Below are 26,259 nucleotides of genomic sequence, written 5' to 3' on the forward strand. Positions count from 1 at the left end.
GTAAATAAAGAAGAGTGTTTGTGTTGTGCTGGCCGCTCTGGATGATTTCCTAAGTTTCGTCCAAATTCTGTTCCAAAAAGAGATAGGCCAATTTGTTCCCAGATCGGATTCCCACGAGAGTTCCACTTTGGTTTTGTCTCGGATCTCAGGAGGTACTATTAAACGGGAATAAATGGTGGACGCTTTGGGGTTTATGTGCAAAAGGTTATGCCATGGGAAAAGGGGGTGGGAGGGTGAGGAAGGTGAGGATTTGAGTTTAGCATAAGTATTAAGTATTGCTTTCTGCAAGGTCAAAAATTTAGGTTTAAAGGAAGAAGACAAATAATAAAGAGTTTGTAATTGCGTAAATTGAATGGGTGCGCCCTGATCTAAAAATTGATGAACCCAGAGTAGACCTTTATTCCTCCAAGCCTTCCAAAATATAGGTTTCCTATTGAGAAGGATTTATTTATTGTGCCAAATTGTGGAATTCAGAAAAGTGTCTAAATTATGTACTACTAAGCGGGGTGCAGTGGATAGTAGTTTACAGGATTGCTTAATAATGGGAGTAGAGAGCTTTTGTGGTTTGCGAGCAAAGGAGAGATATTCCTGAAATGAGAAGGGAGCTAAACACGAGGTCTCAAGATCCACCCAGAGAGGTTTATCTTCAGATTGATTAGTGATCCAATTTGATAGTTATCGTAACTGAAAGGCTTTGTGATAATTGGAGAAATGGGGGAAATTGACACCGCCTTCAGATTTTGGTCTTGTTAATTTCTGTAACGCCATTCTTGGTTTTTTAGCATTCCATAAAAAAGAAGTCAAAATAGAATTAATCTTTAGAAAGAATTTAATGGAATAGAAAGTGGAATGTTAGAAAGGATATACAAAACTATCGGAGTCAACATCATTTTGATGGTGTCCAGACGACCCCACCAAGAAAGATGAAGGGGATGCCATCTTGCGACCAAAGTTTTAAGTTTGGCAGAAGATTTGTCTATGTTTAAAGAGATAGATGTCTTTATAGAGGGAGAGAACCAGATACCAAGATATTTTATATGTTTAGGGCTCCAAGTAAAGTTGGAGATCTTAAAATCATCCTTAAAGGTGTATTTAGTTAAGGGTAATATCTCACATTTTCCTCTATTCAGTTTATAGCCAGATACCAATCCATAGGCCTCCACCTCTCCCATGAAAGCTGTAAGTGAAGATTGTGGCTTGTAGAGAAAAACTAAAATATCGTCAGCATATGCTGCCAGCTTAATTTGTTGAGGATCCAAGACAAAACCTGTGATTGAGTTATTCGGGCGTATTCTTGAGAGAAAGGGTTCTAAGGCCAAATTGAAAAGAAAAGGGGACAAGGGGCATCCTTGGCGTACTCCTCGTTTAAGATTTAAGTAGGGGGAGATAAGGCCATTGGTAGATATGGCGGCCTTGGGCTCAGAGTAAAGTAGGGCTATTAAAGAAATGATTTTCGGTCCAAACCCAAACCACTTGAGAGCGTGGAAGATAAAAGGCCAGTAAACCCTATCAAAGGCCTTTTCTGCATCTAACGCAATTGCCGCCAAGGAGTCCGGATAATGTGATGATTTAGATAAAATGTCAAAGAATAAGCGTGTATTGTCAGTGATGTTGCGACCTTTGACAAAACCGGATTTTTCTTTTCCAAGCAGCATGGGAAGTTATGGTTCTAATCTTAGCGCTAGAGCTTTCGAGAAAATTTAATAATCAACGTTAACTAAGGATATAGGTCTATAATTCTTACAGTAGCGATAAAGAAAGAAGAGTGTGTAAGTGTGGGAGTAATAGATGAACGAAATGTAAATAAAATTCCACTGTGAAGCCGTCTGGGCCTGGGGCCTTGTCTTTTTTAAGAGTTTTTAAAGTATTTAACAGTTCTGTTTGTGTAAATTCAGCTTCCAAAGAGGCTAAATCTAATTGGGGATTAATATGTTTTTGAATTGTGGAGAAATATTGGGATATGTCTGTATCTGAGGGTGTGTTTTCTGGTGTGTAAAGGGATTGATAGAAATGTACAAATTCTTGGAGTATTTCAGTGTCTTTGAATTTAGGTGCTTGGCTATCATCTATAATGGAATCAATATGAAGTTTCTGTTGTTTAATCTTTAGATAATTGGCTAGAAGTTTGCCCGATTTATTTTGGCCACCATAATACTTTGCTGAGGATTTCAGTAAGTATAGGGAGGCCTGTTCGGTAGAGGATTCGTTAAAAGCGATTTTTGCAGTGATGAGATCTTTAAGGGAGTCCTTCGACTTGGAGGTGTGGAAGGAATGCTCAAGTTTTTTAATCTTAGCAAGAAGTGTGTTATGTAATATGTGGGAAACTTTACGTTTATTTGACACAAATCTAATGATGAAATCCCGAGCGGTGGCCTTAAAGGCGTCCCACACTGTATGAAAGGAGACATCTTTCGTTAAATTAATGTGAAAAAACTCTTGAGCTAAAGAGGTAAAAGATTAATTGAAATTAGGGTCAAGGAGTAAGGAATTATTGAAATGCCATTTTGTTGGCAATGTGGATTGATTTAAAATGTCTAATTGAATTGAAACAGGTGCATGATCCGAAATGAGTATAGGGCCTATGTCAGCAGAACATAAGGATTGCCAAATGTTGCGTGAAATAAAAATATGGTCTATTCGAGATTGTGTTTGATGTGGAGAGGAAAAAAAGTAGTATTCTCTTGTGGATGGGTTGCAGAGGTGCCATGAGTCTAATAAGTTTCTTTGTTGAATAGTTTGTGTGAAAACTTTGTGTGGCGTGTTTGGGATAAAGGGGGATTTAGAATTTCTTTCAATAAACGGGTCCATCACTTGGTTGCAGTCTCCTGCAAGAATAAAGTTTTCTGATGGGTATTTGAGCAATAATTGAGATATACGAGACCAAAACGTGGCATCACCGCTAGTAGGGGCATAAATGTTAAGCAAAGACAGAGGGGTCTTCCCCAGCAGGAGGTTAGTGAGAATCCACCTACCCTCTGTGTCGGATTCTTGATATACAAGCTTGGCATTCAGTGATTTGTGACAAAGAGTTATAACCCCATTCCTTTTGCCATCTCATGGTGTGAAAAAGATTTCACCAACCCAATTTCTTTTGAGTTTTAGTGATTCGCCTTCGGTGAGATGTGATTCTTGCAGTAACGCAATATTAACATCTAATTTGGAGAGGTGAGATAAGACTCTGTCGCTTAATGGGGGAGTTCAAGCCTCTGACGTTCCATGTGACAATTTTCAAAAACATTTGTGAGATGAAAGTAATAACAACGTAAGTGAACCAATAAAATCTCGTAAATTGTGAACAATAGTACATGTGAAAAATTCAACAATAAGAACTATAAAAAAACATTGAAGTAAACCTTATATTAGGTACGAAGATATTAAAAGTTAAAACCATTTGAGAGAAGCTGAAAAGGTGGGAAAGATGAAGAAAAGGAAGAAGCAAGATTGGAAAAAGAGGCAAATGATTTAAACATGTATGATAAGAAGAGGGAAAAAAGGAGAAGGGGTGAGAGCTGTAAAGAATATAAGAAAAAGGATCGTATCCACAAAAAAGTCAAAACAATAGAAGGATGGGGGGGGGGGGGGTGAGACCACATGGAACGATGACGTACCCAGACTCCATGAGGTAAGGCGGGGAAGACTTTGGGATGTAAACAACATTCAAAACTTAAAGGTCAAGCACATGAGGTTAGGTCCTGTGTAAAAAGAAACAACAAATGGTTAATACTAACAGGATGGAATATTACATCAGACATTATGAGGTTATAATGTGAAAGATAATAAGAACAAACAGACCATTATACCATGGCTAAATCCATTCTAGAATTCTGTAAGTAAAACAACATACTGAAAAGCTAAACCCTATTCCAATATATAACAGAAGGAGAGCTATTTAGAGATTAATGAGATCAAACAAACCATTATACCATGGCAAAAGGTATACTAAACCTCTATAGTTAAAACAGCACACTGAGGATTTAATCCCTATTCAAATATTCCAGAAGAAAAACTATTTAAAGCGATGTGAGAAGTTGGCCTGATATATGATGTCACTAATTCTAGTGTACACCTTGTATCAGTCCAAACAACCCTTATGGTGATTGGTTGTAAAGTCAACCTTATAGACCAGCTATCCTAGTGGTAGCATGGACAAGAGCAGTCTTAGGCTAAACTCTGTATGGCATGTGAAGCCAGCTGTTATACCATTTGTAATCCCTTGAATACCAAATGAAAGGACACCACAAAAGATATATATAAAAATAGAATGTATTTATTCTAGTCAAACCCTCAGCACTCTTATGAGATTCGAGGTAAGTACAACACAGTCTTATTTAAGCATACATTAAGTCACACAGGTAAGTAATACAGTTAGGCCCTAAGGGCCACGCAAACCATATACTAAGTAAGTGGTATAAGAACCACTGTCACGAACACAGGATAGGCCTAGGCCATCGCTGGGGCTACACTATACTACCAACAGTTAGGAAGTGGGATGCCCACAGGATTGAGGTGCAGAGTGGAAACACTCACGCGTAATGCGTAAAAGTCGATAGAATTACTAGCAGTTAGAAATTAACAGTTTTAGGACACTTCTGGTATAGCTAGAAAGTCGAGACTCGGAAACTAGACCCTAGGATAGTCACTACCCTTGTGAGCACCGAAGTACTCAAGTTACCTAGCCCACGGGCTGCGGGTGCATAGGTGTGAACTTGCGTCGGGTTTCATCGTTGACTTCTATGGATGCCTGAAGGAAAGTTGCTGACAGGCAGTCAGTGAAGAGTGTCCGGTGGATCCCAAGGAGGGGATCAAGAAGGAAGGAACCTGCAAGCAGAAGGGACAGAGTCTAGGTCACCAGCCAGGAGCCGGGACGGAACCAGGAAGGAACTAGGCGATGTTGTGAAGATGCAGGTGAAGAGGTGAAGCTTGTTGCAGCAGTCACGGGTACCAGGAGGCGTCGAGGACAACCAGGACCAGGAGGTGAGCTGTCCCACGAAGGCTCTTGCTGTCAGCGGCGGCGAAGTCGAGTCAGGACCCAACAAGCCTTGGCAAGCGGAACCCACGCAGGATGGAGGACTTGCTTCTGGTGCAGACCGGGAAGGTCTGGGGTGCTTCTCTTTCACAGAGGAGCGGGTGCCAATCTGGAGGAGCCGGACCAGCAAGATGAAAGTAAAGGTTCGTCGTCGCAGAGGCTACTAGCCAACGGGCCAGCAACCGGACAACACGTCGAGCATCACAGGTGCAGAAGGGCCCCACGCAGAACACGTGAAGTGTGGGGAGCTGCTCTTCTTTGCAGATGGTGCTCGGGATGGGGGCTTCTCAATTCCCCAAGCACAGCCTCGAGGGAGCCTCGGAAGTGGCGCTAGTCAGGTACTAGCCACTTTTCCCAAGTCGCCGGTCCCACGTCCCTCGTCGCCTCCAAGGGTCTCAGCTTCGCTGGAGATGTGGATCTGGTTCAGAGGTGTCTGGAAGTCTCGGCGCTGGTCAGTCTCTGCAGTCGTCCCTTGTAGGATTCAGTCGCAAAGCAAGCAGCGGTCGCTGGATGGTGCCTGGTTGCCCAGGGTGGTCACTCCTTGGCCACAAGGGAGAATTCTTCAGTCTTCTTCCTGAGGTCGAATGTCGAAGGTCCAGAGTTTCTGTTCAAGTTGCAGATTCAGGTTAATCTAATTTAGCAGGGCTCAGCTAGCTACTGATATACTGGGCTAGTGGGCTGGGCTACCTGCAAGGTCCCTCCTACGGGTGGGACCAGGAAGGGGAGTGGCTACACCCCCTTTCCTTTGTCCAGTTTCGCGCCAGAGCTGGGGCTGGAGTGCCCCAGCGCCGGTTTGAACTGGACTATGCATGGGACACCATGTGTGCCCCAGGCAGTGTCTAGTTTCTTTCATCCCTCCCTGCCCCAATACACTAACTCCTGTCTGGGGCGGTGCTCGCACCTCCCAAGGCAGGAAACCTATTGTCGAAGCCTCCCTCGCTGGAAGGACTCCCAGCAGCAGGAGGTCAGACTTGTGTCTGTGGCAGCAGCATCCATTTTGTGATGCTGGGGCTCTGGTTGACTTTAACCGGGTAAGTAGGTTTCAACATGTCTTCTCCCTCTAGAAGGGAGGAATAATATCCTCATGGCCAGAAATGGTATAGGGGTATTATTCCAAAGTGTTAGACACCTTACACGACATTTTTCGATAAAGCCAAACCATAGTTACCATAACCGTTTAAGATTATAAGGTACTTTAAGAGTATATGGTAGGCTATATCATAGAACAGCTATAAGGACATGGTTCCGAAAGCTGCAGACAGGCTCAGCTCATGCTAGAGCACCATCTCACATGTTACCAAGCACTCTGCCTCCAGGATTGTTAAGGCCTGCCATAGGAGTGGCTGATAGGTACACATGTGTCTATATATAAGGTAGGTATAGAAATACTACACCTAAGCAAGGGGTGATTACACGACCTTGCCCCAGCTGAGTGATCAGCCAGTTGTGTCATAATGGAAGGCCAGGCCAGGGGTGGCACAATACATGCTGCAGCCCCTGGTAGGCCTAGGGTACACCTATGCCCTGCGTACCTAAGGTACACTATACAGGGGCCAATAAGGTGACCCTAACCAATTGGGTTATGCACCTAAAGTACACAGTATGAATTTAGAGAGAGAACAGCTGGGCTGTGGGTCTGATTAGCAGGCCCACAGCCACATCTAAGTCAAAAACCAGTGAAGCAAAAGCAAAAAGAGGGGGTGAACATAGAAAGCAGACCCTACTCTCCTACACAACCCCCCCGCCCCCCCAAACTTAGGGACATTAAACTAACCTTGACCAGTTGAGTCTTCATGTTCTAAGTGGAAATATCTGGAGTGGAGTCCATCTGCATTGGCATGGTCAGTCCCAGGTCTATGTTCCACTGTGAAGTCCATCCCCTGTAGGGAAATGGACCACCTAAGAAGTTTGGGATTTTCACCCTTCATCTGATTTAGCCACAAGAGGGGCTTATGGTCTGTCTGAATCTTGAAGTGAGTGCCAAACAAGTATGGCCTCAGCTTCTTCAGGGCCCAAACCACAGCAAAGGCCTCCCTCTCAATAGCTGACCAACGTTTCTCTCTAGGGGTCAACCTTCTACTAATAAAAGCAATGGGCTGGTCTTGACCATCTACATTCAGTTGTGAAAGAACAGCTCCCACACCCAACTCAGAAGCATCTGTCTGGACTATGAACTCTTTGGAGTAGTCTGGACTTTTCAGAATAGGTGCACTGCACATGGCCTGCTTCAGGTCATCAAATGCTTTTTGACAGCTCACTGTCCACTGAACTTCCTTTGGCATCTTCTTAGAGGTCAAGTCATTAAGTGGTGTCACAATGGACCCATAATTCTTAACAAACTTTCTATAGTACCCAGTCAGGCCCAAGAAAGCTCTGACCTGAGTCTGGGTAATTGGAGGAGTCCAGTTCTTTATGGTCTGGATCTTGCTCTCCAGTGGTTGAACCTGACCCCCACCGACTAGGTGGCCCAGGTATACAACCTTGCTCTGCCCTATCTGGCACTTAGTGGCCTTGATAGTGAGGCCTGCCTTTTGCCGGGCCTCTAAAGCATTCCTCAGGTGGACCAGGTGATCCTCTCAGGTGGAGCTAAAGACAGCAATATCACCAAGATAAGCTGCACAGTAGTCATCCAGGCCTGTAAGGACTTGATTCACCAACCTTTGGAAAGTGGCAGGTGCATTCTTCAAACCAAAGGGCATTACCACTAATTGATAATGTCCTCCTGGGGTCGAGAAAGCAGTTTTGGCCTTTGCATTCTCAGCTAGTCTGATTTGCCAGTAGCCTGCTGTCAGGTCAAATGTACTCAAAAACTTGGCAGCTGCCAATCTGTCAATGAGCTCATCTGCCCTAGGTATTGGGTGGGCATCTGTCCTAGTGACAGCATTGAGACCTCTGTATTCCACGCAAAACCTCATCTCTCTCTTACCATCTTGGGTGTGAGGTTTTGGCACAAGGACTACAGGACTAGCCCAAGGGCTCTCTGAAGGTTCAATGACTCCCAGCTCCAACATCTTTTGTACCTCAACTTTTATGCAGTCCCTGACATGGTCAGGTTGCCTGTAGGTTTTACTCTTCACAGGAAGACTGTTACCAGTGTCCACCTCATGGGTGCACCAGTTTGTCTGACTTGGGGTCAGAGAGAACATATGTCTGTAGGACTGCAGAACTTGTCTGCAGTCCTGTTGCTGATGATCAGTGAGGCTGTCAGAAAAGACCACACCATCAACTGAGCCATCATCAGGGTTCTGAGTCAACAGGTCTGGGAGAGGGTCACTCTCTTCCTCCTGCCCCTCATCTGTAGACATGAGTAAGCCCATGTCTGCCCTGTCAACATATGCCTTCAATCTGTTGACATGAAGCACCCTGTGGGGGCTTCTGGGAGTCCCAAGGTCCACCAAGAAGGTGACTTCTCCCTTTTGCTCAACAATTGTGTGGGGTCCAGACCATTTGTCTTGGAGTGCTGCTGGGGCCACTGGCTCCAACACCCACACTTTCTGCCCTGGCTGGTACACAGTCAGCACAGCCTTTTGGTCGTGCCAAGCTTTTTGGAGTTCTTGGCTTGTATCAAGGTTTTTAGAAGCCTTCTTCATATACTCTGCCATCCTGGAGCGGAGACCAAGTACATAATCCACTATATCAAGTTTGGGTTGTCTGAGAGGTCTCTCCCATCCTCCCCTTACTAAACATAGGGGTCCTCTTACAGGATGCCCAAACAAAAGCTCAAAAGGGCTGTAGCCAACCCCCTTTTGTGGGACCTCTCTGTAAGCAAACAGAAGGCAGGGTAAAAGGATGTCCAATCTTCGCCTAAGCTTGTCTGGTAAACCTTTTATCATCCCTTTTAGGGTCTTGTTGAATCTCTCCACAAGCCCATTGCCCTGTGGGTGATAGGGTGTAGTGAATTTGTAGTTCACACCACACTCCTTCCACATTGCAGTCAAATATCCTGACATGAAGTTGGCACCTCTGTCAGACACAACCTCCTTTGGAAAACCCACTCTGGAGAAGACTCCAAGCAGGGCTCTTGCCACAACAGGTGCTGTTGTGGTCCTCAGGGGTATAGCTTCTGGATACCTGGTGGCATGGTCCACAATCACCAGTATAAATCTGTGCCCAGATGCTGTAGGGGGGACATTGGTCCTACAATGTCTATCCCCACTCTCTCAAAGGGAACCCCCACCACAGGTAGTGGTATGAGGGGGGCCTTCGTGGTGCCACCTGATTTGCCACTGGCTTGGCAGGTGACACAGGAGCGACAAAACTCCTTGGTATCTTCTGACATTTGAGGCCAGTGAAAGTGAGGGACAAGCCTGTCCCAAGTCTTATTCTGGCCTAAGTGTCCTGCAAGGGGAATATCATGGGCCAAGGTAAGAAGGAAGCCTCTGAAACTCAAGGGTATGACCAAACTCCTGGACGCACCAGGCTTGGGGTCTCTAGCCTCTGAGTACAGCAGCCCTTCATCCCAATACACTCTATGAGTACCTTGAGCATTCCCTGCAGCCTCAGCAGCAGCCTGCTGTCTGAGGGGTTCAAGAGAGGGGCAGTCTAATTGAGCCTGCCTCAGATCTGCCCTTGAAGGTCCCCCTGTCCCAAGAAACTCAACCTGATCAGGTTCCAGTTCTTCTAGGACAGTTCCTTCAGGGCTCTCAGAATCATCCTCCTGGGAGGGCTGATCCCCCACCTGAGGCAGGGGGGAAGGCACAGCCTTTACCCTACTGCTCTTTCTCTTGGGTTGTGACTGGTCCATAGTTTCAGGATCCAGCACTTGTTCAGTGGTGCACTTTTTGGCCTGTGACCTGGTCACAGCAAGGACATGTGCATCTATCCCAAGCATTTCTGCATGGGTCTTATACTCCACTTCAGACCAAACTGAAGTTTCAAGGTCATTTCCCAACAAACACTCTACAGGAAGGTCTGAACTTACCACAACTTTCTTGAGGCCAGTTACCCCTCCCCAGGAGAAGTTAACAATTGCCACACTACGGGAGGCAGTGGCATTGCTAGCGTTGATCACTAGGTAGTTCTCACCTAGCATGATCTGTCCAGGGTCCACAAAGGCAGGTGTCACCATTGTGACACTAGCCCCAGTGTCCCTGTAGGCCTGAGCCATTCTATTATTGATAAAAGGAGTCTGTCTGTACTTGCCCAGATTACTGGGACCTATAGTAGAGGACAAAGCTATGTCCCCATCACAGATCAGAACAGCCTGAGTAGGTATCCTGACTAAGCCAGCATCCTCCTCATTTCCCAGGGTTAACCCTACTACACCTTTTGCTGGGAACCACCACTTACAGCTGGACTAGGGGGTACAGTTGCCTTAGGGGCAATGGTGGCTCAGGGCTTATCCTTTTTGGTGCACTCACTAAACCAATGTGAGTTGGACTTACAATAGTTGCACCAGGGTTTCTTTTGGCCATCTTTCTTCTTATCCTTTTTGGAACCACCCTCCCCCTGAGCCTTTTGGGGACCTGGTGAAGACTTCTGGTCTTTTTGTTTCTGATCATTACCCTTCTGGTCTGCCTTTTTCTGATCACCGCCCTGGTTCTGGTTTTTCTGCTTAACTCTAGTCCTGACCCACCTATCTGCCTTCTTTCCCCATTCCTGGGGAGAAGTTAGGTCAGTGTCAATCAAGTGTTGATGCAACAGCTGGTTTTGACAGTTATTAAGTATTTGTTCTCTCATGATCAAATTATACAATCCTTTATAGTCCTTAACCTTACTACCCAATAACCAGCCTTCCAGAGCCTTAGTGGCACAATCTACAAAGTTAGTCCAGTCCTGAGTCTGTGTCTTCTGGGTATCCCTGAACAACAACCTGTATTGTTCAGTGGTTAGGCCAAACCCATCAATTAGAGCACTCTTCAGGACAGTGTAATTATCTGCATCCTCATCACTAACTGTGAGGAGCTTGTCTCTACCTTTCTCAGAGAAGGAGAGCCACAAGATAGCTGCCAACTAACTTTGGGGTACCTGCTGTACTTTGCAAGCCCTCTCCAAAGCAGTTATCCGTTTGTGGATGTCATCCCCACACTTGTAGGGAGGGACAATCTTGCTCAGGTTTCTATTATCATAGGTCCTGTCTCTATTCTTAGGGATATTGCTGCCACCAGTGGGTTCTAACCCACTTAACTTCTGCTCTCTGGCCAGAGCAAGCTTCTCCTTGGCAAGGGCAAGTTCTTCCCTCTCAATCCTCAGATTAGCTTCCCTCATTCTGGCCTCATGCTCTTTTCTCTGGGGGGGAAGTCATTTCCCTGTGAGAAGAGGCATTAGAGATGCTAGAGACATGGGAGTGGATGGATTCCCTTGAAGGGGATCTGTCTCTCCTGCTTCTCTGGTTAAGCCCACTTGAGGGTCTGAATGGGGGGACCCCAGTCAGACTCCCATGTAGGCTTAAGTTAGCCTGGCTAAGTCTCCCAACTTTGACCTGGCTGTCTACCTCATCGTCTGAAGTCCCATCTGACTCATCCGTAGTGGGTAGACCCTCACCTGTACGTAGGGTACTAGCCTGGGAGGCCCTACGAGCATCATACTCCTCTAGGATCTCTACTAGCTGAATGAGGGTAGGGTTTGAACCCTGTTTTAACTTTCTGGAGGTACACAATTGTCTCATCTCCTGAAAAGTTAGGGTATCATATCTAGAGGGGATCTTTCTAGGATCTATCCCTCCTGAGAGAGGATCAACTTGATCTCCTCTCAGAGACATGATCTAGTGAGGGTGTGGTGTGTGCACCTACCTACACTAGTTGTATCTACTAAACCTCTCTAGTAGTTGTAGTCAGGGTGTGCTAGGCCCTTCAACCTACAACAACTAAGTCCAGTAGGACTTAAGTATTTATAATCTATGTTATGTGTACCTAAACAATATCTTATGTGATCTTTCAATTTAGTATCTCAAGATTACAATGGTATTACAACAGCAAGCTCAGATCCCCACCGCTGCCACCAATGTGAGAAGTTGGCCTGATATATGATGTCACTAATTCTAGTGTACACCTTGTATCAGTCCAAACAACCCTTATGGTGATTGGTTGTAAAGTCAACCTTATAGACCAGCTATCCTAGTGGTAGCATGGACAAGAGCAGTCTTAGGCTAAACTCTGTATGGCATGTGAAGCCAGCTGTTATACCATTTGTAATCCCTTGAATACCAAATGAAAGGACACCATAACAGATATATATAAAAATAGAATGTATTTATTCTAGTCAAACCCTCAGCACTCTTTATGAGATTCGAGGTAAGTACAACACAGTCTTATTTAAGCATACATTAAGTCACACAGGTAAGTAATACAGTTAGGCCCTAGGGGGCACGCAAACCATATACTAAGTAAGTGGTATAAGAACCACTGTCACGAACACAGGATAGGCCTAGGCCATCGCTGGGGCTACACTATACTACCAACAGTTAGGAAGTGGGAGGCCCACGGGATTCAGGTGCAGAGTGGAAACACTCATGCGTAATGCGTAAAAGTCGATAGAATTACTAGCAGTTAGAAATTAACAGTTTTAGGACACTTCTGGTATAGCTAGAAAGTCGAGACTCGGAAACTAGACCCTAGGATAGTCACTACCCTTGTGAGCACCGAAGTACTCAAGTTACCTAGCCCACGGGCTGCGGGTGCATAGGTGTGAACTTGCGTCGGGTTTCGTCGTTGACTTCTATGGATGCCTGAAGGAAAGTTGCTGACAGGCAGTCAGTGAAGAGTGTCCGGTGGATCCAAAGGAGGGGATCAAGAAGGAAGGAACCTGCAAGCAGAAGGGACAGAGTCTAGGTCACCAGCCAGGAGCCGGGACGGAACCAGGAAGGAACTAGGCGATGTCGTGAAGATGCAGGTGAAGAGGTGAAGCTTGTTGCAGCAGTCACGGGTACCAGGAGGCGTCGAGGACAACCAGGACCAGGAGGTGAGCTGTCCCACGAAGGCTCTTGCTGTCGGCGGCGGCGAAGTCGAGTCAGGACCCAACAAGCCTTGGCAAGCGGAACCCACGCAGGATGGAGGACTTGCTTCTGGTGCAGACCGGGAAGGTCTGGGGTGCTTCTCTTTCACAGAGGAGCGGGTGCCAGTCTGGAGGAGCCGGACCAGCAAGATGAAAGTAAAGGTTCGTCGTCGCAGAGGCTACTAGCCAACGGGCCAGCAACCGGACAACACGTCGAGCAACACAGGTACAGAAGGGCCCCACGCAGAACACGTGAAGTGTGGGGAGCTGCTCTTCTTTGCAGATGGTGCTCGGGATGGGGGCTTCCCAATTCCCCAAGCATAGCCTCGAGGGAGCCTCGAAAGTCACGCTAGTCAGGTACTGGCCACTTTTCCCAAGTCGCCGGTCCCACGTCTTTCGTCGCCTCCACGGGTCTATGCCCAAGCAAACCATACCACATGCTTAGCTTAATACCATATCCAATAAAGCCTCTTTAAATAAAGAATCTCGTGGTACACTCATAACATTGTAGGTTCTGAGAGAAACACAGCTAAGAAATGAAGATATATACACATATTAGCAACACAGGAACAAGGTTGCTGAAATGTCCATCTAAAGCCTGTTAATACAAGCGCAAGGGAATAATGTCCAAATTCACTTTTCTACATGACTTCTAGTGTGAACCATCCATAATCAGTGAACCGGGGTCAGTAAATGAATAAAACATTGCTCCTTTATGAAGAAATTCAGAGTGCGATGGAAATAATCTTCTCAGTGTGCAGACTGCTTTGAAGCCACAGTTCTCATTCAGTTAGTCAGGAAGCGATATGTTTCACAGAAGGGGCATTGCAAGGCAATAAATCACTGCCGAGTTTAACTTTAGAGTTCTTCTCATGTTAGTTCAATTTGTTAACCTCCATAAATCTATGCTGCCAGTGAAAATGCAAACTGAAAGGAAACCGGGCTCTCCCAGCCAGCCCATGCGTGGCAGTTAAGCAGCTGTCACAGATACCTCAACTGTGAGCAGAAAGGTTAATAAAGGGTCAAAGCTTGCCAGAAAGAAGAAATACTTCCATTTAGAGGCTCTTACATTTCGACCATAAATTATGCAGTTTTGCAGACCTTCAAGACTCGGGTGAAGCCAGAAAATCCCTCAGAAAGCCCAGTCATCTCAAGCGAGTCACAGGAATGCCGCCATCTTCCTCGGGCTCAAGCCACGCCCCCAGATACATAATTTTTCTAATATAAATGCAGTTATTAATGGGATATTGACCCATCCTAAACAGGCAAGACACAGACCACGTAGAAGTTGGTTTGACCGCAAGTGTACAGTAGCTTCTAATCAATTGAAACAGGCCCTACATTGCCAACCTAGAGATAATGTTTTGATCAAGATCCTCTTGTTTAATTATAAAATAGCCCTTTTGGCCAGGAAAACTGAATTACAGGCGGCAGCTTGTGACAAGCTGTCTGTGGCTGAAAAAACCACTATCAACAAATTATTCTGGGAAATAGTTAACTAGTCTTTTTTAAAGAGTGATTAATTCCCTGAATTATTATCTCATGTGACATGTGAAGCTTGGGTAGCCCACTTTTCAAGTATTTTGTATCCATTTGATCAGGAAACGAAGAGCGCATTGAGCAAAATACAGAGTAATTGGCCCACCCTACCATTAAACATCACAATTGAAGAGGTACGGATGGGTCTGAAGGTAAACAGGGGAGTTGGGGGGGTGAGCTCCAGATCACAACAGGGTCCCAGTAGACCTTTACAAAGAAGCAATTGATTTATGGGGGAACATTCTTACTAGGGTATTCAACATAGCAGCGACAGAGCGTATCCCACCTTCATGGGGCAAATGAACAAAAGTTACTTACCTGTAAACTGTGGTTCTCCAGTATTGGTGTCTTTCATAGTTTCACATGCTTGAATATTCCCCGTCGTCGAAGTGGGAGTCCCACGGTACATAACATAGCAATGCAGTAATAACATAAGCCTAATAGGCATAAAAGAAAGTAAAACCATAGAGTTTTCATGGATAGACAACTTGTCACCTCCATAACATATTACGGTCATTATGTTGTAGTCCAAAATCCAGCCAATCAGGTGTCCGCACCCTCTAGAACCCTCTCCCCAGAGGCTCAGGCCCTCAGATTTTCGTAGCACAAGTGTGACATAAAAGTCAAATACATGATGGGAGCCTCTGAGGGGAGGCGGGTGGGTCGCATGTGAATCTATGAAAGACACCAATACTGGAGAACCACAGTTTACAGGTAAGTAACTTTTGTTCTTCTCCAGTATTGGGGTGTCTTTCATAGATTCACATGCTTGAATAAGTAGTGAGCAGTGATATCCGAATAATACAAGGTACATAAGAAACAAAGCAATAGCAATACCCAGTGCAAAAGATTATAGGCATATAATTATATATATATATAAATAATAAATGTACCTTGTATACAGGAGGAGGGAAGCATCAGAGGCTCACCTTATTTAAAAAGATAAAAAGATTACGAAGGACTGCCTGTCCCACGGCGGTGTCTGTGTTGTCTGCACCATCCAGACAGTAGTGTCTCGTAAAGGTGTGTCTGCTGGACCATGTTGCCGCTCTACAGATGGATTGAAGAGGCACCCCAGTGTGAGAAGTTGGCCTGATGTATGATGTCACTAGTTATAGTGTACACCTTATATCAGTCCAAATACCCTTATGGTGATTGGTTGTAAAGTCAACCTTATAGACCAGCTATCCTAGTGGTAGCATGGACAAGAGCAGTCTTAGGCTAAACTCTGAATGGCATGTGAAGCCAGCTGTGATACCATATATAATCCCTTGAATACCAAATGAAAGGACACCACAACAGATATATATATAAAATAAAGTGTATTTATTCTAAGCAAACCCTCAGCACTCTTTATGAGTTTAGAGGTAAGTACAACACAGTCTTATTAATGCATACAGTAAGTCACACAGGTAAGTAATACAGTTAGGCCCTAGGGGCCACGCAAACCATATACTAAGTAAGTGGTATAAGAACCACTGTCACGGAAATAGAATAGGCCTAGGCCTAGGGAATCGCTGGGGCTACACTACACTAGCGTTAGTTAGGAAGTGGGAGGCCCACGGGATTCGTGTGCAGAGTGGAAACACTCACGCGTAATGCGTAAAAGTCAATAGCAATGTTACAGTTTAGAAATAGATAGATTTAGGACACTTTCGGAGTAGCTAGGAAGTTGAGACTTGAAAACTAGACACTAGGATAGTCACTATCCTGATGAGCACCGGAGTACCCAAGTTACCTAGCCCACAGGCTGCGGGTGCATAGGGGTGAAGATGCGTCGTTTTCGTCGTCGACTCCTATGGATGCCTGAAGAAAGATGCTGACAGGCAGTCAGGAGAGAGTGTCCGGTGGATCCCAAGCCTGGGATCAAGAAGAGAAGAAACCTGCAAGCAGAGGGGACAGAGTCAAGGTCACTAGCCAGTGACCACGTGGAACCAGGAAGGAACCAGGCGATGTCGTGAAGAGTTGCAGGGGAAGGTGAAGCTTGTCGCTGCAGCCAGGAGGACCAGGAAGCGTCGAGGACGACCAGGACCAGGAGGCGAGCTGTCCCACGAAGGCTCTTGCTGTCGGCGGCGTCGAAGTTGGACTAGGACTCACCAAGCCTTGGCAAGCGGAACCCACGAAGAACAAGGGACTTGCTTCTGGTGCAGACCAGGAAGGTCTGGGGTGCTTCTTCTTTGCAGAGAAGCGGGAGCCAGTCTGGAGGAGCCAAACCAGCGCAGAAGATTTCAGGGAGCGTCGTCACAAAGGCCACTAGCCAGCGGCAAGCAACCGGACAGACGCGGCAAGCAGGAAAATGCTGAAGGGCCCCACGCAGGACTCGTGGAGTGTGGGGGGCTGGTCTTCGGTGCAGATGGTGCTTGGGGTTGGGGCTTCTCAATCCCCGGTGCACAACTTCGAGGGTGCCTCAGAAGCTGCGCTGTAAGTTACTAGCCACTTTTCCCAGGTAGCCGGTCCCACGTCGCTCGTCGCCTCCACGGATCTCAGCTCTGCTGCAGATGTGGATGAGGGTCGGAGAAGTCTGGAAATCAAGGCTCTGGTCGGGCTCTGCAGTCGGTTCCTCGTCGAACGTTTCACAAAGCAAAGGGTAGTCACTTGATGGTGCCTGTTTGCACAGGGTAGCCACTCCTTGGCTACAAGGGAGATTCTTCAGTCTTCTTCTTTCGTCGAATGTCGAAGGTCCAGAGTTTCTGTTCAGTTTTGCAGGTTCAGGATAATCTAAAGTCTTGAGGCCCAACTCCCACTCTTATACTAATCTGGGGGGCTGGGATACCTGCTAGGTCACGCCTTATGGGTGGGACCTGGGAGGGGGTGGTTACACCCACTTCCCTTTGTCCAGTTTCGCGCCAGAGCTGGGGCTGGAGTGCCCCAGCGCCGGTTTGAACTGGACTATGCAAGGAACACCTTGTGTGCCCCAGGCATGTCTCATTCCTTTCAGCCCACCCTGCCCCAATACACTAAAGGCTGTCTGGGGAGGTGCTAGCACCTCCCCAAGCAGGAAACCTATTGTCCAGGCCTCCCTGGCTGGGATCACTCCCAGCTGCAGGAGGCCAGACTTGTGTCGTGGCAGCAGCATCCATTTTGTGATGCTGAGGCTTTGGTCAGAGGCTAACAGTTGAAGTATGATTTTAACATGTCTTTCCCTCTAGAAGGGGGGAATAATATTCTCATGTCCAGAAATGGCATGGGGGTATTATTCCCGAGTGTTAGACACCTTACACGACATGTTTTGATAAAGCCAAACCATAGTTACCATAACCGTCTAAGATTATAAGGCACTTTAAGAGTATATGGTAGGCTATATCATAGAACAGCTATAAGGACATGGTTCCGAAAGCTGCAGACAGGCTCAGCTCATGCTAGAGCACCATCTCACATGTTACCAAGCACTCTGCCTCCAGGATTGTCAAGGCCTGCCATAGGAGTGACTGATAGGTACACATGTGTCTATATGTAAGTTAGGCATAGGAATACTACGCCTAAGCAAGGGGTGATTACACGACCTTGCCCCAGCTGAGTGATCAGCCAGTTGTGTCAAAATGGAAGGCCAGGCCAGGGGTGGCACAATACATGCTGCAGCCCCTGGTAGGCCTAGGGTACACCTATGCCCTGGGTACCTAGGGTACACTGTACAGGGGCCAATAAGGTGATCCTATCCAATTGGGTTATGCACCTAAAGTACATAGTAGTAATTTAGAGAGAGAACAGCAGGGCTGTGGGTCTGATTAGCAGGCCCACAGCCACATCTAAGTCGAAAACCAGTAAAGCAAAAGCAAAAAGTGGGGGTGAACATAGAAAGCAGACCCTACTCTCCTACACCCAGCAAATAGCGCAGTAGAAGAAGAAACCTTCCTGGTGGAATGCACTAGAACGTTTGAAGCAAGAGGCTTTCCTGCTTGTTGATGGCAAAAGGCAATAGTAGAAGATATCCAGCGTGCTATAGTTTGTTTGGTGACCAGATGACCTTGTCGCATCCGTCCGTAGGCCACAAAGAGTTGGTCATTCTTACGAATAGTAGCTGTTCTCTGAAGATAAAATTTGAGACATCTTTTGACATCCAAAGAATGAAGCGTTTTCTCTGCAGGAGTTTGAGGATTTGGAAAAAGATTTTTTAAAACAACCGGCTCATTAAGGTGGAAATCCGATGGCACCTTGGGGATAAAGGCCGGATTGGTGCGGAGCAGGACAGAGTCTTTAGTAAATTGAAGAAAAGGTGGTTTAGTGGTAAACGCTTGCAAGTCACTGACCCGGCGGGAGGATGTAAGAGCCAGTAGTAGAGAAGTCTTCCAAGTGACATATTTGAGACTGACCTTATGGATTGGCTCAAATGGTGGTTTCATGAGCTGTGCCAATACAATGTTTAGATGCCAAGGTGGAGGTGGCCGACGTATCGGAGGAAACATCCGAAAAAGCCCTTTGAAAAATTGTTGAATTACTCTTGACGAGTAAAGTGAGTTAGAGCCATCTTGTCGAAATCGTGAGATTGCTGCTAGGAAAACCTTAAGGGTAGAGTATGAGAGACCTGATTTCGCTAGGTGCAAAAAGAAGGGCAAAAGTTGTTCTGGCTTGAAATGTATAGGATGTATTTGTGCTTCATTGCACCATAAACAGAATCTTTTCCATTTGAGTTTATATGTTTTCACCGTTGAAGGTGCTCTAGCTTTAGCCAAGACTGGAGCAGCAGTTCCGTGAACCAGATTTGTCGAGGCCATCAGGGGGCTATAAGAATAATGTGACCGGGTTCTTTCCTCATTTTCCGCAGAACCTTGGGGACTAGAGGTATTGGTGGAAAAGCGTAAGCATATATTTTGGACCAGTTTATCAAAAAGGCATTCCCGCATGATTTTGGTTGGGGAAGCCAACTTGCGTAGAACCGGCATTTTCGGTTCAGATACGTTGCAAAAAGATCCAGATTTGGGGGACCCCATAGCTGAAAGATGTGATCCAGAATGGGTTGGTGTAATTCCCACTCGTGATTGGTCGTGGACGATCTGCTTAGGGAATCCGCAAGAGTGTTCAACGCTCCCGGAACATGGACTGCTGTGAGAACGATGTGATGTTGAATCGCCCAATTCCAAATTTGTTGAGCCTGAAGGGACAACAAGACGGATCTCGTGCCTCCTTGTTTGTTTATGTAGTGCATGCACGTTGTGTTGTCCGTACGGATCAACACCGTGCTTCCCTGAATGCAGGTTCGGAAAGCTTTCATAGCCAGAAAAATGGCCAGCAATTCTAAAAGGTTGATGTGTTTTGTCTTTTGTTGAACAGACCACTTGCCTTTCATCGTCAGTCCTTGTAAGTGGGCGCCCCAACCCTCGAGAGATGCATCGGTCGTGAGGGTGAATAGTGGAGTGTCCGCCAGAAATGGACGCCCTGAGGAGACATGTTCTTCGTGAGTCCACCACAAAAGAGCTCTTTTTAGACGATGTGCGACTCTGACTAAATCGTTGAAAGTTCCTGAGACCAGAGTCCATTGTTTGTTCAATTCTTCCTGGACAGGTCTCATTTTCAAGCGGCAGTGAGGGACTAGAGGAATGCATGCGGACAACATCCCTAGGAAAGATTTCAACTGTCGGACAGAAACAAACTCTTTTAGATGGATTGAAGTCGCTAGATCGCGAAGACGCTGACGTCTTTCGTGCGACACAAAAGCTTTCCCTTGACTGGTATCTAGAATGGCTCCCAAGAACAGTCTGTTTTGAGCCGGGAGAAACTGAGATTTTCCCATGTTTAGTGTGAGGCCCAGAGATTGGAAGAGGGACCTGCATAATAGAGTTTGTTTGGATGCTAGTTCGAACGACTTTGCCTTCAGTAGGCAGTCGTCTAAATATGGAAAGATTTGCACTCCTTGTAGACGAAGGTAAGCTGCCACCAGTGCAAGGACTTTCGTAAACACTCGGGGAGCAGAACGAAGGCCGAATGGCAGAACTTTGAATTGAAAATCCTTTCCGCCCACTCTGAATCTGAGGAATTTTCTGTGTCTCGGCAGTATGGGAAGATGAAAATAAGCATCTTGGAGATCTAAAGTTGTCATAAATTCTCCTTGGGATAGAAAAGGGAGTACTTCATGAAGGGACAACATACGAAAAGTTTGTGTCTTTATATACTTGTTTAAAGCACTGTGAGAAGTTGGCCTGATGTATGATGTCACTAGTTCTAGTGTACACCTTATCTCAGTCCAAACAACCCTTATGGTGATTGGTTGTAAAGTCAACCTTATAGACCAGCTATCCTAGTGGTAGCATGGACAAGAGCAGTCTTAGGCTAAACTCTGAATGGCATGTGAAGCCAGCTGTGATACCATATATAATCGCTTGAATACCAAATGAAAGGACACCACAACAGATATATATATATAAAATAAAGTGTATTTATTCTAGTCAAACCCTCAGCACTCTTTATGAGATTAGAGGTAAGTACAACACAGTCTTATTTAAGCATACATTAAGTCACACAGGTAAGTAATACAGTTAGGCCCTAGGGGCCACGCAAACCATATACTAAAGAAGTGGTATAAGGACCACTGTCACGGAAATAGGATAGGCCTAGGCCTAGTGAATCGCTGGGGCTACACTACACTAGCAACAGTTAGGAAGTGGGAGGCCCACGGGATTCAGGTGCAGAGTGGAAACACTCACGCGTAATGCGTAAAAGTCGATAGAATTACTAGCAGTTAGAAATTAACAGTTTAAGGACACTTCTGAAGCAGCTAGAGAGTCGAGACTCGGAAACTAGACCCTAGGATAGTCACTACCCTTGTGAGCACCGAAGTACCCAAGTTACCTAGCCCACGGGCTACGGGTGCATAGGTGTGAACTTGCGTCGGGTTTCGTCGTGGACTTCTATGGATGCCTGAAGGAAAGTTGCTGACAGGCAGTCAGTGAAGAGTGTCCGGTGGATCCCAAGGCTGGGATCAAGAAGAGAGGAGACCTGCAAGCAGAAGGGACAGAGTCAAGGTCACTAGCCAGTGACCACGTGGTACCAGGAAGGAACCAGGCGATGTCGTGAAGATTGCAGGTGAAGGTGAAGCTTGTCGCTGCAGCCACGGGAACCAGGAGACGTCGAGGACGACCAGGACCAGGAGGCGAGCTGTCCCACGAAGGCTCTTGCTGTCGGCGGCGTCGAAGTCGAACTAGGACTCACCAAGCCTTGGCAAGCGGAACCCACGAAGAACGGAGGACTTGCTTCTGGTGCAGACCAGGAAGGTCTGGGGTGCTTCTCTTTTGCAAAGAAGCGGGAGCCAGTCTGGAGGAGCCAAACCAGCAGTGAAGATTTCAGGGTGCGTGGTCACAAAGGCCACTAGCCAACGGGCAAGCAACCGGACAGACGCGGCAAGCAGGAAAATGCAGAAGGGCCCCACGCAGGACTCGTGGAGTGTGGGGGGCTGATCTTCGGTGCAGATGGTGCTTGGGGTTGGGGCTTCTAAATCCCCGGTGCACAACTTCGAGGGTGCCTCAGAAGCTGCGCTGGAAGATACTAGCCACTTTTCCCAGGTAGCCGGTCCCACGTCTCTCGTCGCCTCCACGGATCTCAGCTCGGCTGTGGATGTGGATCAGGGTCGGAGAAGTCTGGAAGTCAAGGCTCTGGTCGGGCTCTGCAGTCGGTCCCTCGTAGAACTTCAGCAAAGCAAAGGGTAGTCTCTTGATGGTGCCTGTTTGCACAGGGTAGCCACTCCTTGGCCACAAGGGAGATTCTTCAGTCTTCTTTCGTCGAATGTCGAAGGTCCAGAGTTTCTGTTCAAGTTGCAGGTTCAGGATAATCTAATCTCCTGGGGCCCAGCTACCACTCTTATACTAATCTGGGGGGCTGGGTTGCCTGCTAGGTCACGCCTTATGCGTGGGACCTGGGAGGGGGGTGGTTACACCCCCTTCCCTTTGTCCAGTTTCGCGCCAGGACTGGGGCTGGAGTGCCCCAGCACCGGTTTGGACTGGACTATGCATGGGACACCTTGTGTGCCCCAGGCATGTCTCATTCTTTTCATCCCTCCCTGCCCCAATACACTAAGGCCTGTCTGGGGTGGTGCTCGCACCTCCCAAGGCAGGAAACCTATTGTCCAAGCCTCCCTTGCCGGGATCACTCCCAGCAGCAGGAGGTCAGACTCGTGTTTGTGGCAGCAGCATCCATTTTGTGATGCTGGGGCTCTGGTTGACTTTAACCGGGTAAGTAGGTTACAACATGTCTTCTCCCTCTAGAAGGGAGGGATAATATCCTCATCCCCAGAAATGGGATGGGGGTATTATTCCAAAGTGTTAGACACCTTACACGACATGTTTTGATAAAGCCAAACCATAGTTACCATAACCGTTTAAGATTATAAGGCACTTTAAGAGTATATGATAGGCTATATCATAGAACAGCTATAAGGACATGGTTCCGAAAGCTGCAGACAGGCTCAGCTCATGCTAGAGCACCATCTCACATGTTACCAAGCACCCTGCCTCCAGGATTGTTAAGGCCTGCCATAGGAGTGGCTGATAGGTACACATGTGTCTATATAGAAGGTAGGTATAGGAATACTACACCTAAGCAAGGGGTGATTACACGACCTTGCCCCAGCTGAGTGATCAGCCAGTTGTGTCATAATGGAAGGCCAGGCGAGGGGTGGCATAATACATGCTGCAGCCCCTGGTAGGCCTAGGGTACACCTATGCCCTGGGTACCTAAGGTACACTGTACAGGGGCCAATAAGGTGATCCTATCCAAATGGGTAATGCACCTAAAGTACATAGTATCAATTTAGAGAGAGAACAGCAGGGCTGTGGGTCTGATCAGCAGGCCCACAGCCACATCTAAGTCGAAAACCAGTAAAGCAAAAGCAAAAAGTGGGGGTGAACATAGAAAGCAGACCCTACTCTCCTACAAGCACGTAGATCCAAAATGGGACGCCATTCTCCCGACTTTTTCTGTATGAGGAAGAACCTTGAATAGAACCCCCTGCCCTTCAGTAATTGTGACACCACTTCGATCGCGCCCTTTCTCAATAACATTTTCAGCTGATTCAAGAGTTCTTTTAGGTGAGCAGGAGGGGGACCTCTTGGTGGAGTATTGGGAGGAATCTTTACGAATTCCAATGCGTGTCCCCTGCGCACAATATCTAGCACCCATCGATCGGTAGTAATTTGCGACCATTTGGAGTAGAAGTGGGAGATTCGACCTCCAAGTTTTGAAAAAGTGGGAGGATTTGGCGACGGTGTGTGGTGAGAGTCATTGTTTCTTGGAGGAATCCTTTCCTCTATAAGAGGATTTTCCTCTGTATTGCCTGTAGTTGGAAGAATGTTGTTGCCTGTATGACTGTTGATTCTGGGAGGAGTAGAGGTTCTGAGATGGTCTGTACTGATTCGAATTTCCTCGAAAGGAAGAAGAGGAACCACGACCTCTTGCGCCTCGAAAAAGCTGGTTTTTGAATTGTAAAGACCCAAGAGCACGAGCAGTGTCAGTGTCTTTTTTAGTTGTTTGAAGGGCATCGTCTATATGCTGGCCAAACAATGATTCACCGTCGTAAGGCATGTCCAGTACTTTTGTTTGTACCTCCTGATGAAAAGACGTGGCACGTAACCAGCCCGGACGCCTGAGGACTGCTGCACCAGCTAAAAGACGGAAGCCAGTAGAGGATACATCAATGGCGCAATCGATAATTTCCAAGGAAATCCTTTCCCCCTCTTGAGAATCTTTAAAGCCTCTGGCCTAGATGCCTCAGGGATAAGGTCAATTGGAGATGAAATGTCTGACCACATTTGGCGATCGTAACAGCCCAGAATCGCTAAAGAATTGGCCGCCCGTACTGTAGTAACCGCCATAGTGGAAAATGTCTTCCCTATACCATCCAGGCGTCGACCTTCTCGATCTGGTGGTGCCGACAAAGGAGACGATGGGTTTCTGGATCGACGTTGAGCTGCCTGAGTAATGATGGAATCAGGCTTTGTTTGCGAAATTAAACAAGCAGGAGAATTTGGAGGGGCTTTGTATTTTGTATCTATCCTAGGAAGGATAGCTGGAATCGATTTAGGAGTTTGCATCAACTTAAGGCCCTCTTGCCAGATAAAATCAATGATTGGAATACAACGGACCTGCTTTTGAGGTTGATCCTTAAAATCATATAGGAAACAATCCTCCTCCCTGGTGGTCATAGGAAGGTGAAACCTTTTAGTTGCTCTTTCCATGAGCAAATGAAAACCACCAATGTCGACCGGTGGAGAATCCAAAGGAGCTGGATCAGCAGGAGATGGCGTTTGTATTTGATAGTTGTCCCATTCAGAAAGAAAGGAATCATCATCAAGCTCGCCTTCTTCTTTGTCACCGTCATCATCCTGCTCCTCGACAAGATCTTCCTCTAGGATTTGAGGAACCGCAAGAGGTTGAACTCTTGTTGCCGATGTAGGTGTGACTACTGTTTCCTTAATCACAACAGGTTGCTGAGGTGTCTGCGGCGTTGGAGAAGTCTGCACAGACCGTGGAAAACGGCGGTTATAATCATCCAACATATATTGAAGGTTGGAAATAAGACTTAAAGGCAGTTGCGCCATAGGAAGTTCTGGAACTGGATGTGTGTCACAAGTAGAGTAATCGTCCTCTTTTAATTCCTCATCCTCATCCGATTCCTGACATTTTATTAGGAGTTCAGAGGGACTGCGAGCAGCCCGAAATCTATCATCCTCTAATTCCTCATCATCCGACGAAAAAAGCACCTCTGGAGGCTGAGAAGGAGCTTTAATTGGCATCAGGGTATCCAAAGAGGAATGTCGTCGTTGAAGCAGAGAGCTTGAAGCCCTTAGTGGTATCAAATCTTGAGATGGAGTAGTAGCCGTTGTTGCTGATGAAATTCGTCGTTGAGCCACCGTCGACGACGAAGCCACCGTCGACGACGAAGCCACCGTCGACGACGTCGATGACGTCTGCTTCTTTCTATGTTTGATTGCCGTCGACGACGAAGTTAAAGGTAGTGTAGATGAAATGGATCTCACCTTAACTGATACCAACGTCGACGGAGAAGACGCCGACGACAGGATCATAGCTGGCTTCATCGACATAGAAGTCGAAGTCGTCGATGTAGATGCGACGACGGCAGCTCTCGTCGACGGAGGAAGCGTTGATGAGCTCCTCGACGAGAGAGGCAGTTTCTGAGGTAAAAACTGCACAGATGGAGTCTTATACGCCTGAGAATCAGATCTCGGGGGCGTAAAGGATTCAGATAGACTACTGGGGGGGGGGAAGTCACCCCCTTAGAAGTAGAAGGTTGGGTAGTGGTCTTATCTCCATGAGGTTTCTTCACCACTTTAGGTCTTGGAGAAACCTTCTGAGAGTCACTTGTTCTCTTCAAGGAGGGAGCAGTTCTAAAATGAAGACACACTCTCCACATCCTAAAGAGGATTTTCTGAAGTCTTCAACTTCTGTAGCCACAGAAGGAGACGCCCTTCTCTGTCCTTTAAAGTTTTTTGAGAGAAGGTTCTACAAATTTTACAATCCTTTACCTGATGTTCAGGATATAAGCAATAAATACATTTCTTGTGAGGATCTTCAGAATGAAGCCTCAGTTTACCACAACTTCCACAAGGTCTGAAGAGGGATTTCTTGGATTTAGACATCATAGAGGAAATGTTCTGAGGAGATATGAGAAGAAAAACTGAGCAAGCTCAGGGAGACTCCCTTTACACGACGTGCGGTAGAAAATCTGAGGGCCTGAGCCTCTGGGGAGAGGGTTCTAGAGGGTGCGGACGCCTGATTGGCTGGATTTTGGACTAAAACATAATGACAGTAATATGTTA

The 26,259-nt window shown here is 46.6% G+C and overlaps 1 protein-coding gene across 6 annotated transcripts in view; it reads right to left on the reverse strand.

Moving 5' to 3' along the window:
* The window catches only part of LOC146808798 (uncharacterized), a 741,989-nt gene that overhangs the window by 447,093 nt on the left and 268,637 nt on the right, over positions 1-26,259 (reverse strand). For 5 of the 6 annotated variants that reach the window (XM_085615615.1, XM_085615614.1, XM_085615612.1 and 2 more), the window contains exon 4: positions 3,609-3,692. In XM_085615615.1, coding sequence (XP_085471741.1) covers positions 3,609-3,657 — 49 coding nt within the window. In that variant the 5' untranslated portion in view covers positions 3,658-3,692. Of the gene's footprint in view, positions 1-3,608; positions 3,693-26,259 lie in introns of those variants that run through there. The other variant, XM_085615613.1, reaches the window with a different exon arrangement.

Source organism: Triturus cristatus, chromosome 7 (genome assembly GCF_964204655.1).
Source record: "Triturus cristatus chromosome 7, aTriCri1.1, whole genome shotgun sequence".
Taxonomy (NCBI): Eukaryota; Metazoa; Chordata; class Amphibia; order Caudata; family Salamandridae; genus Triturus; species Triturus cristatus.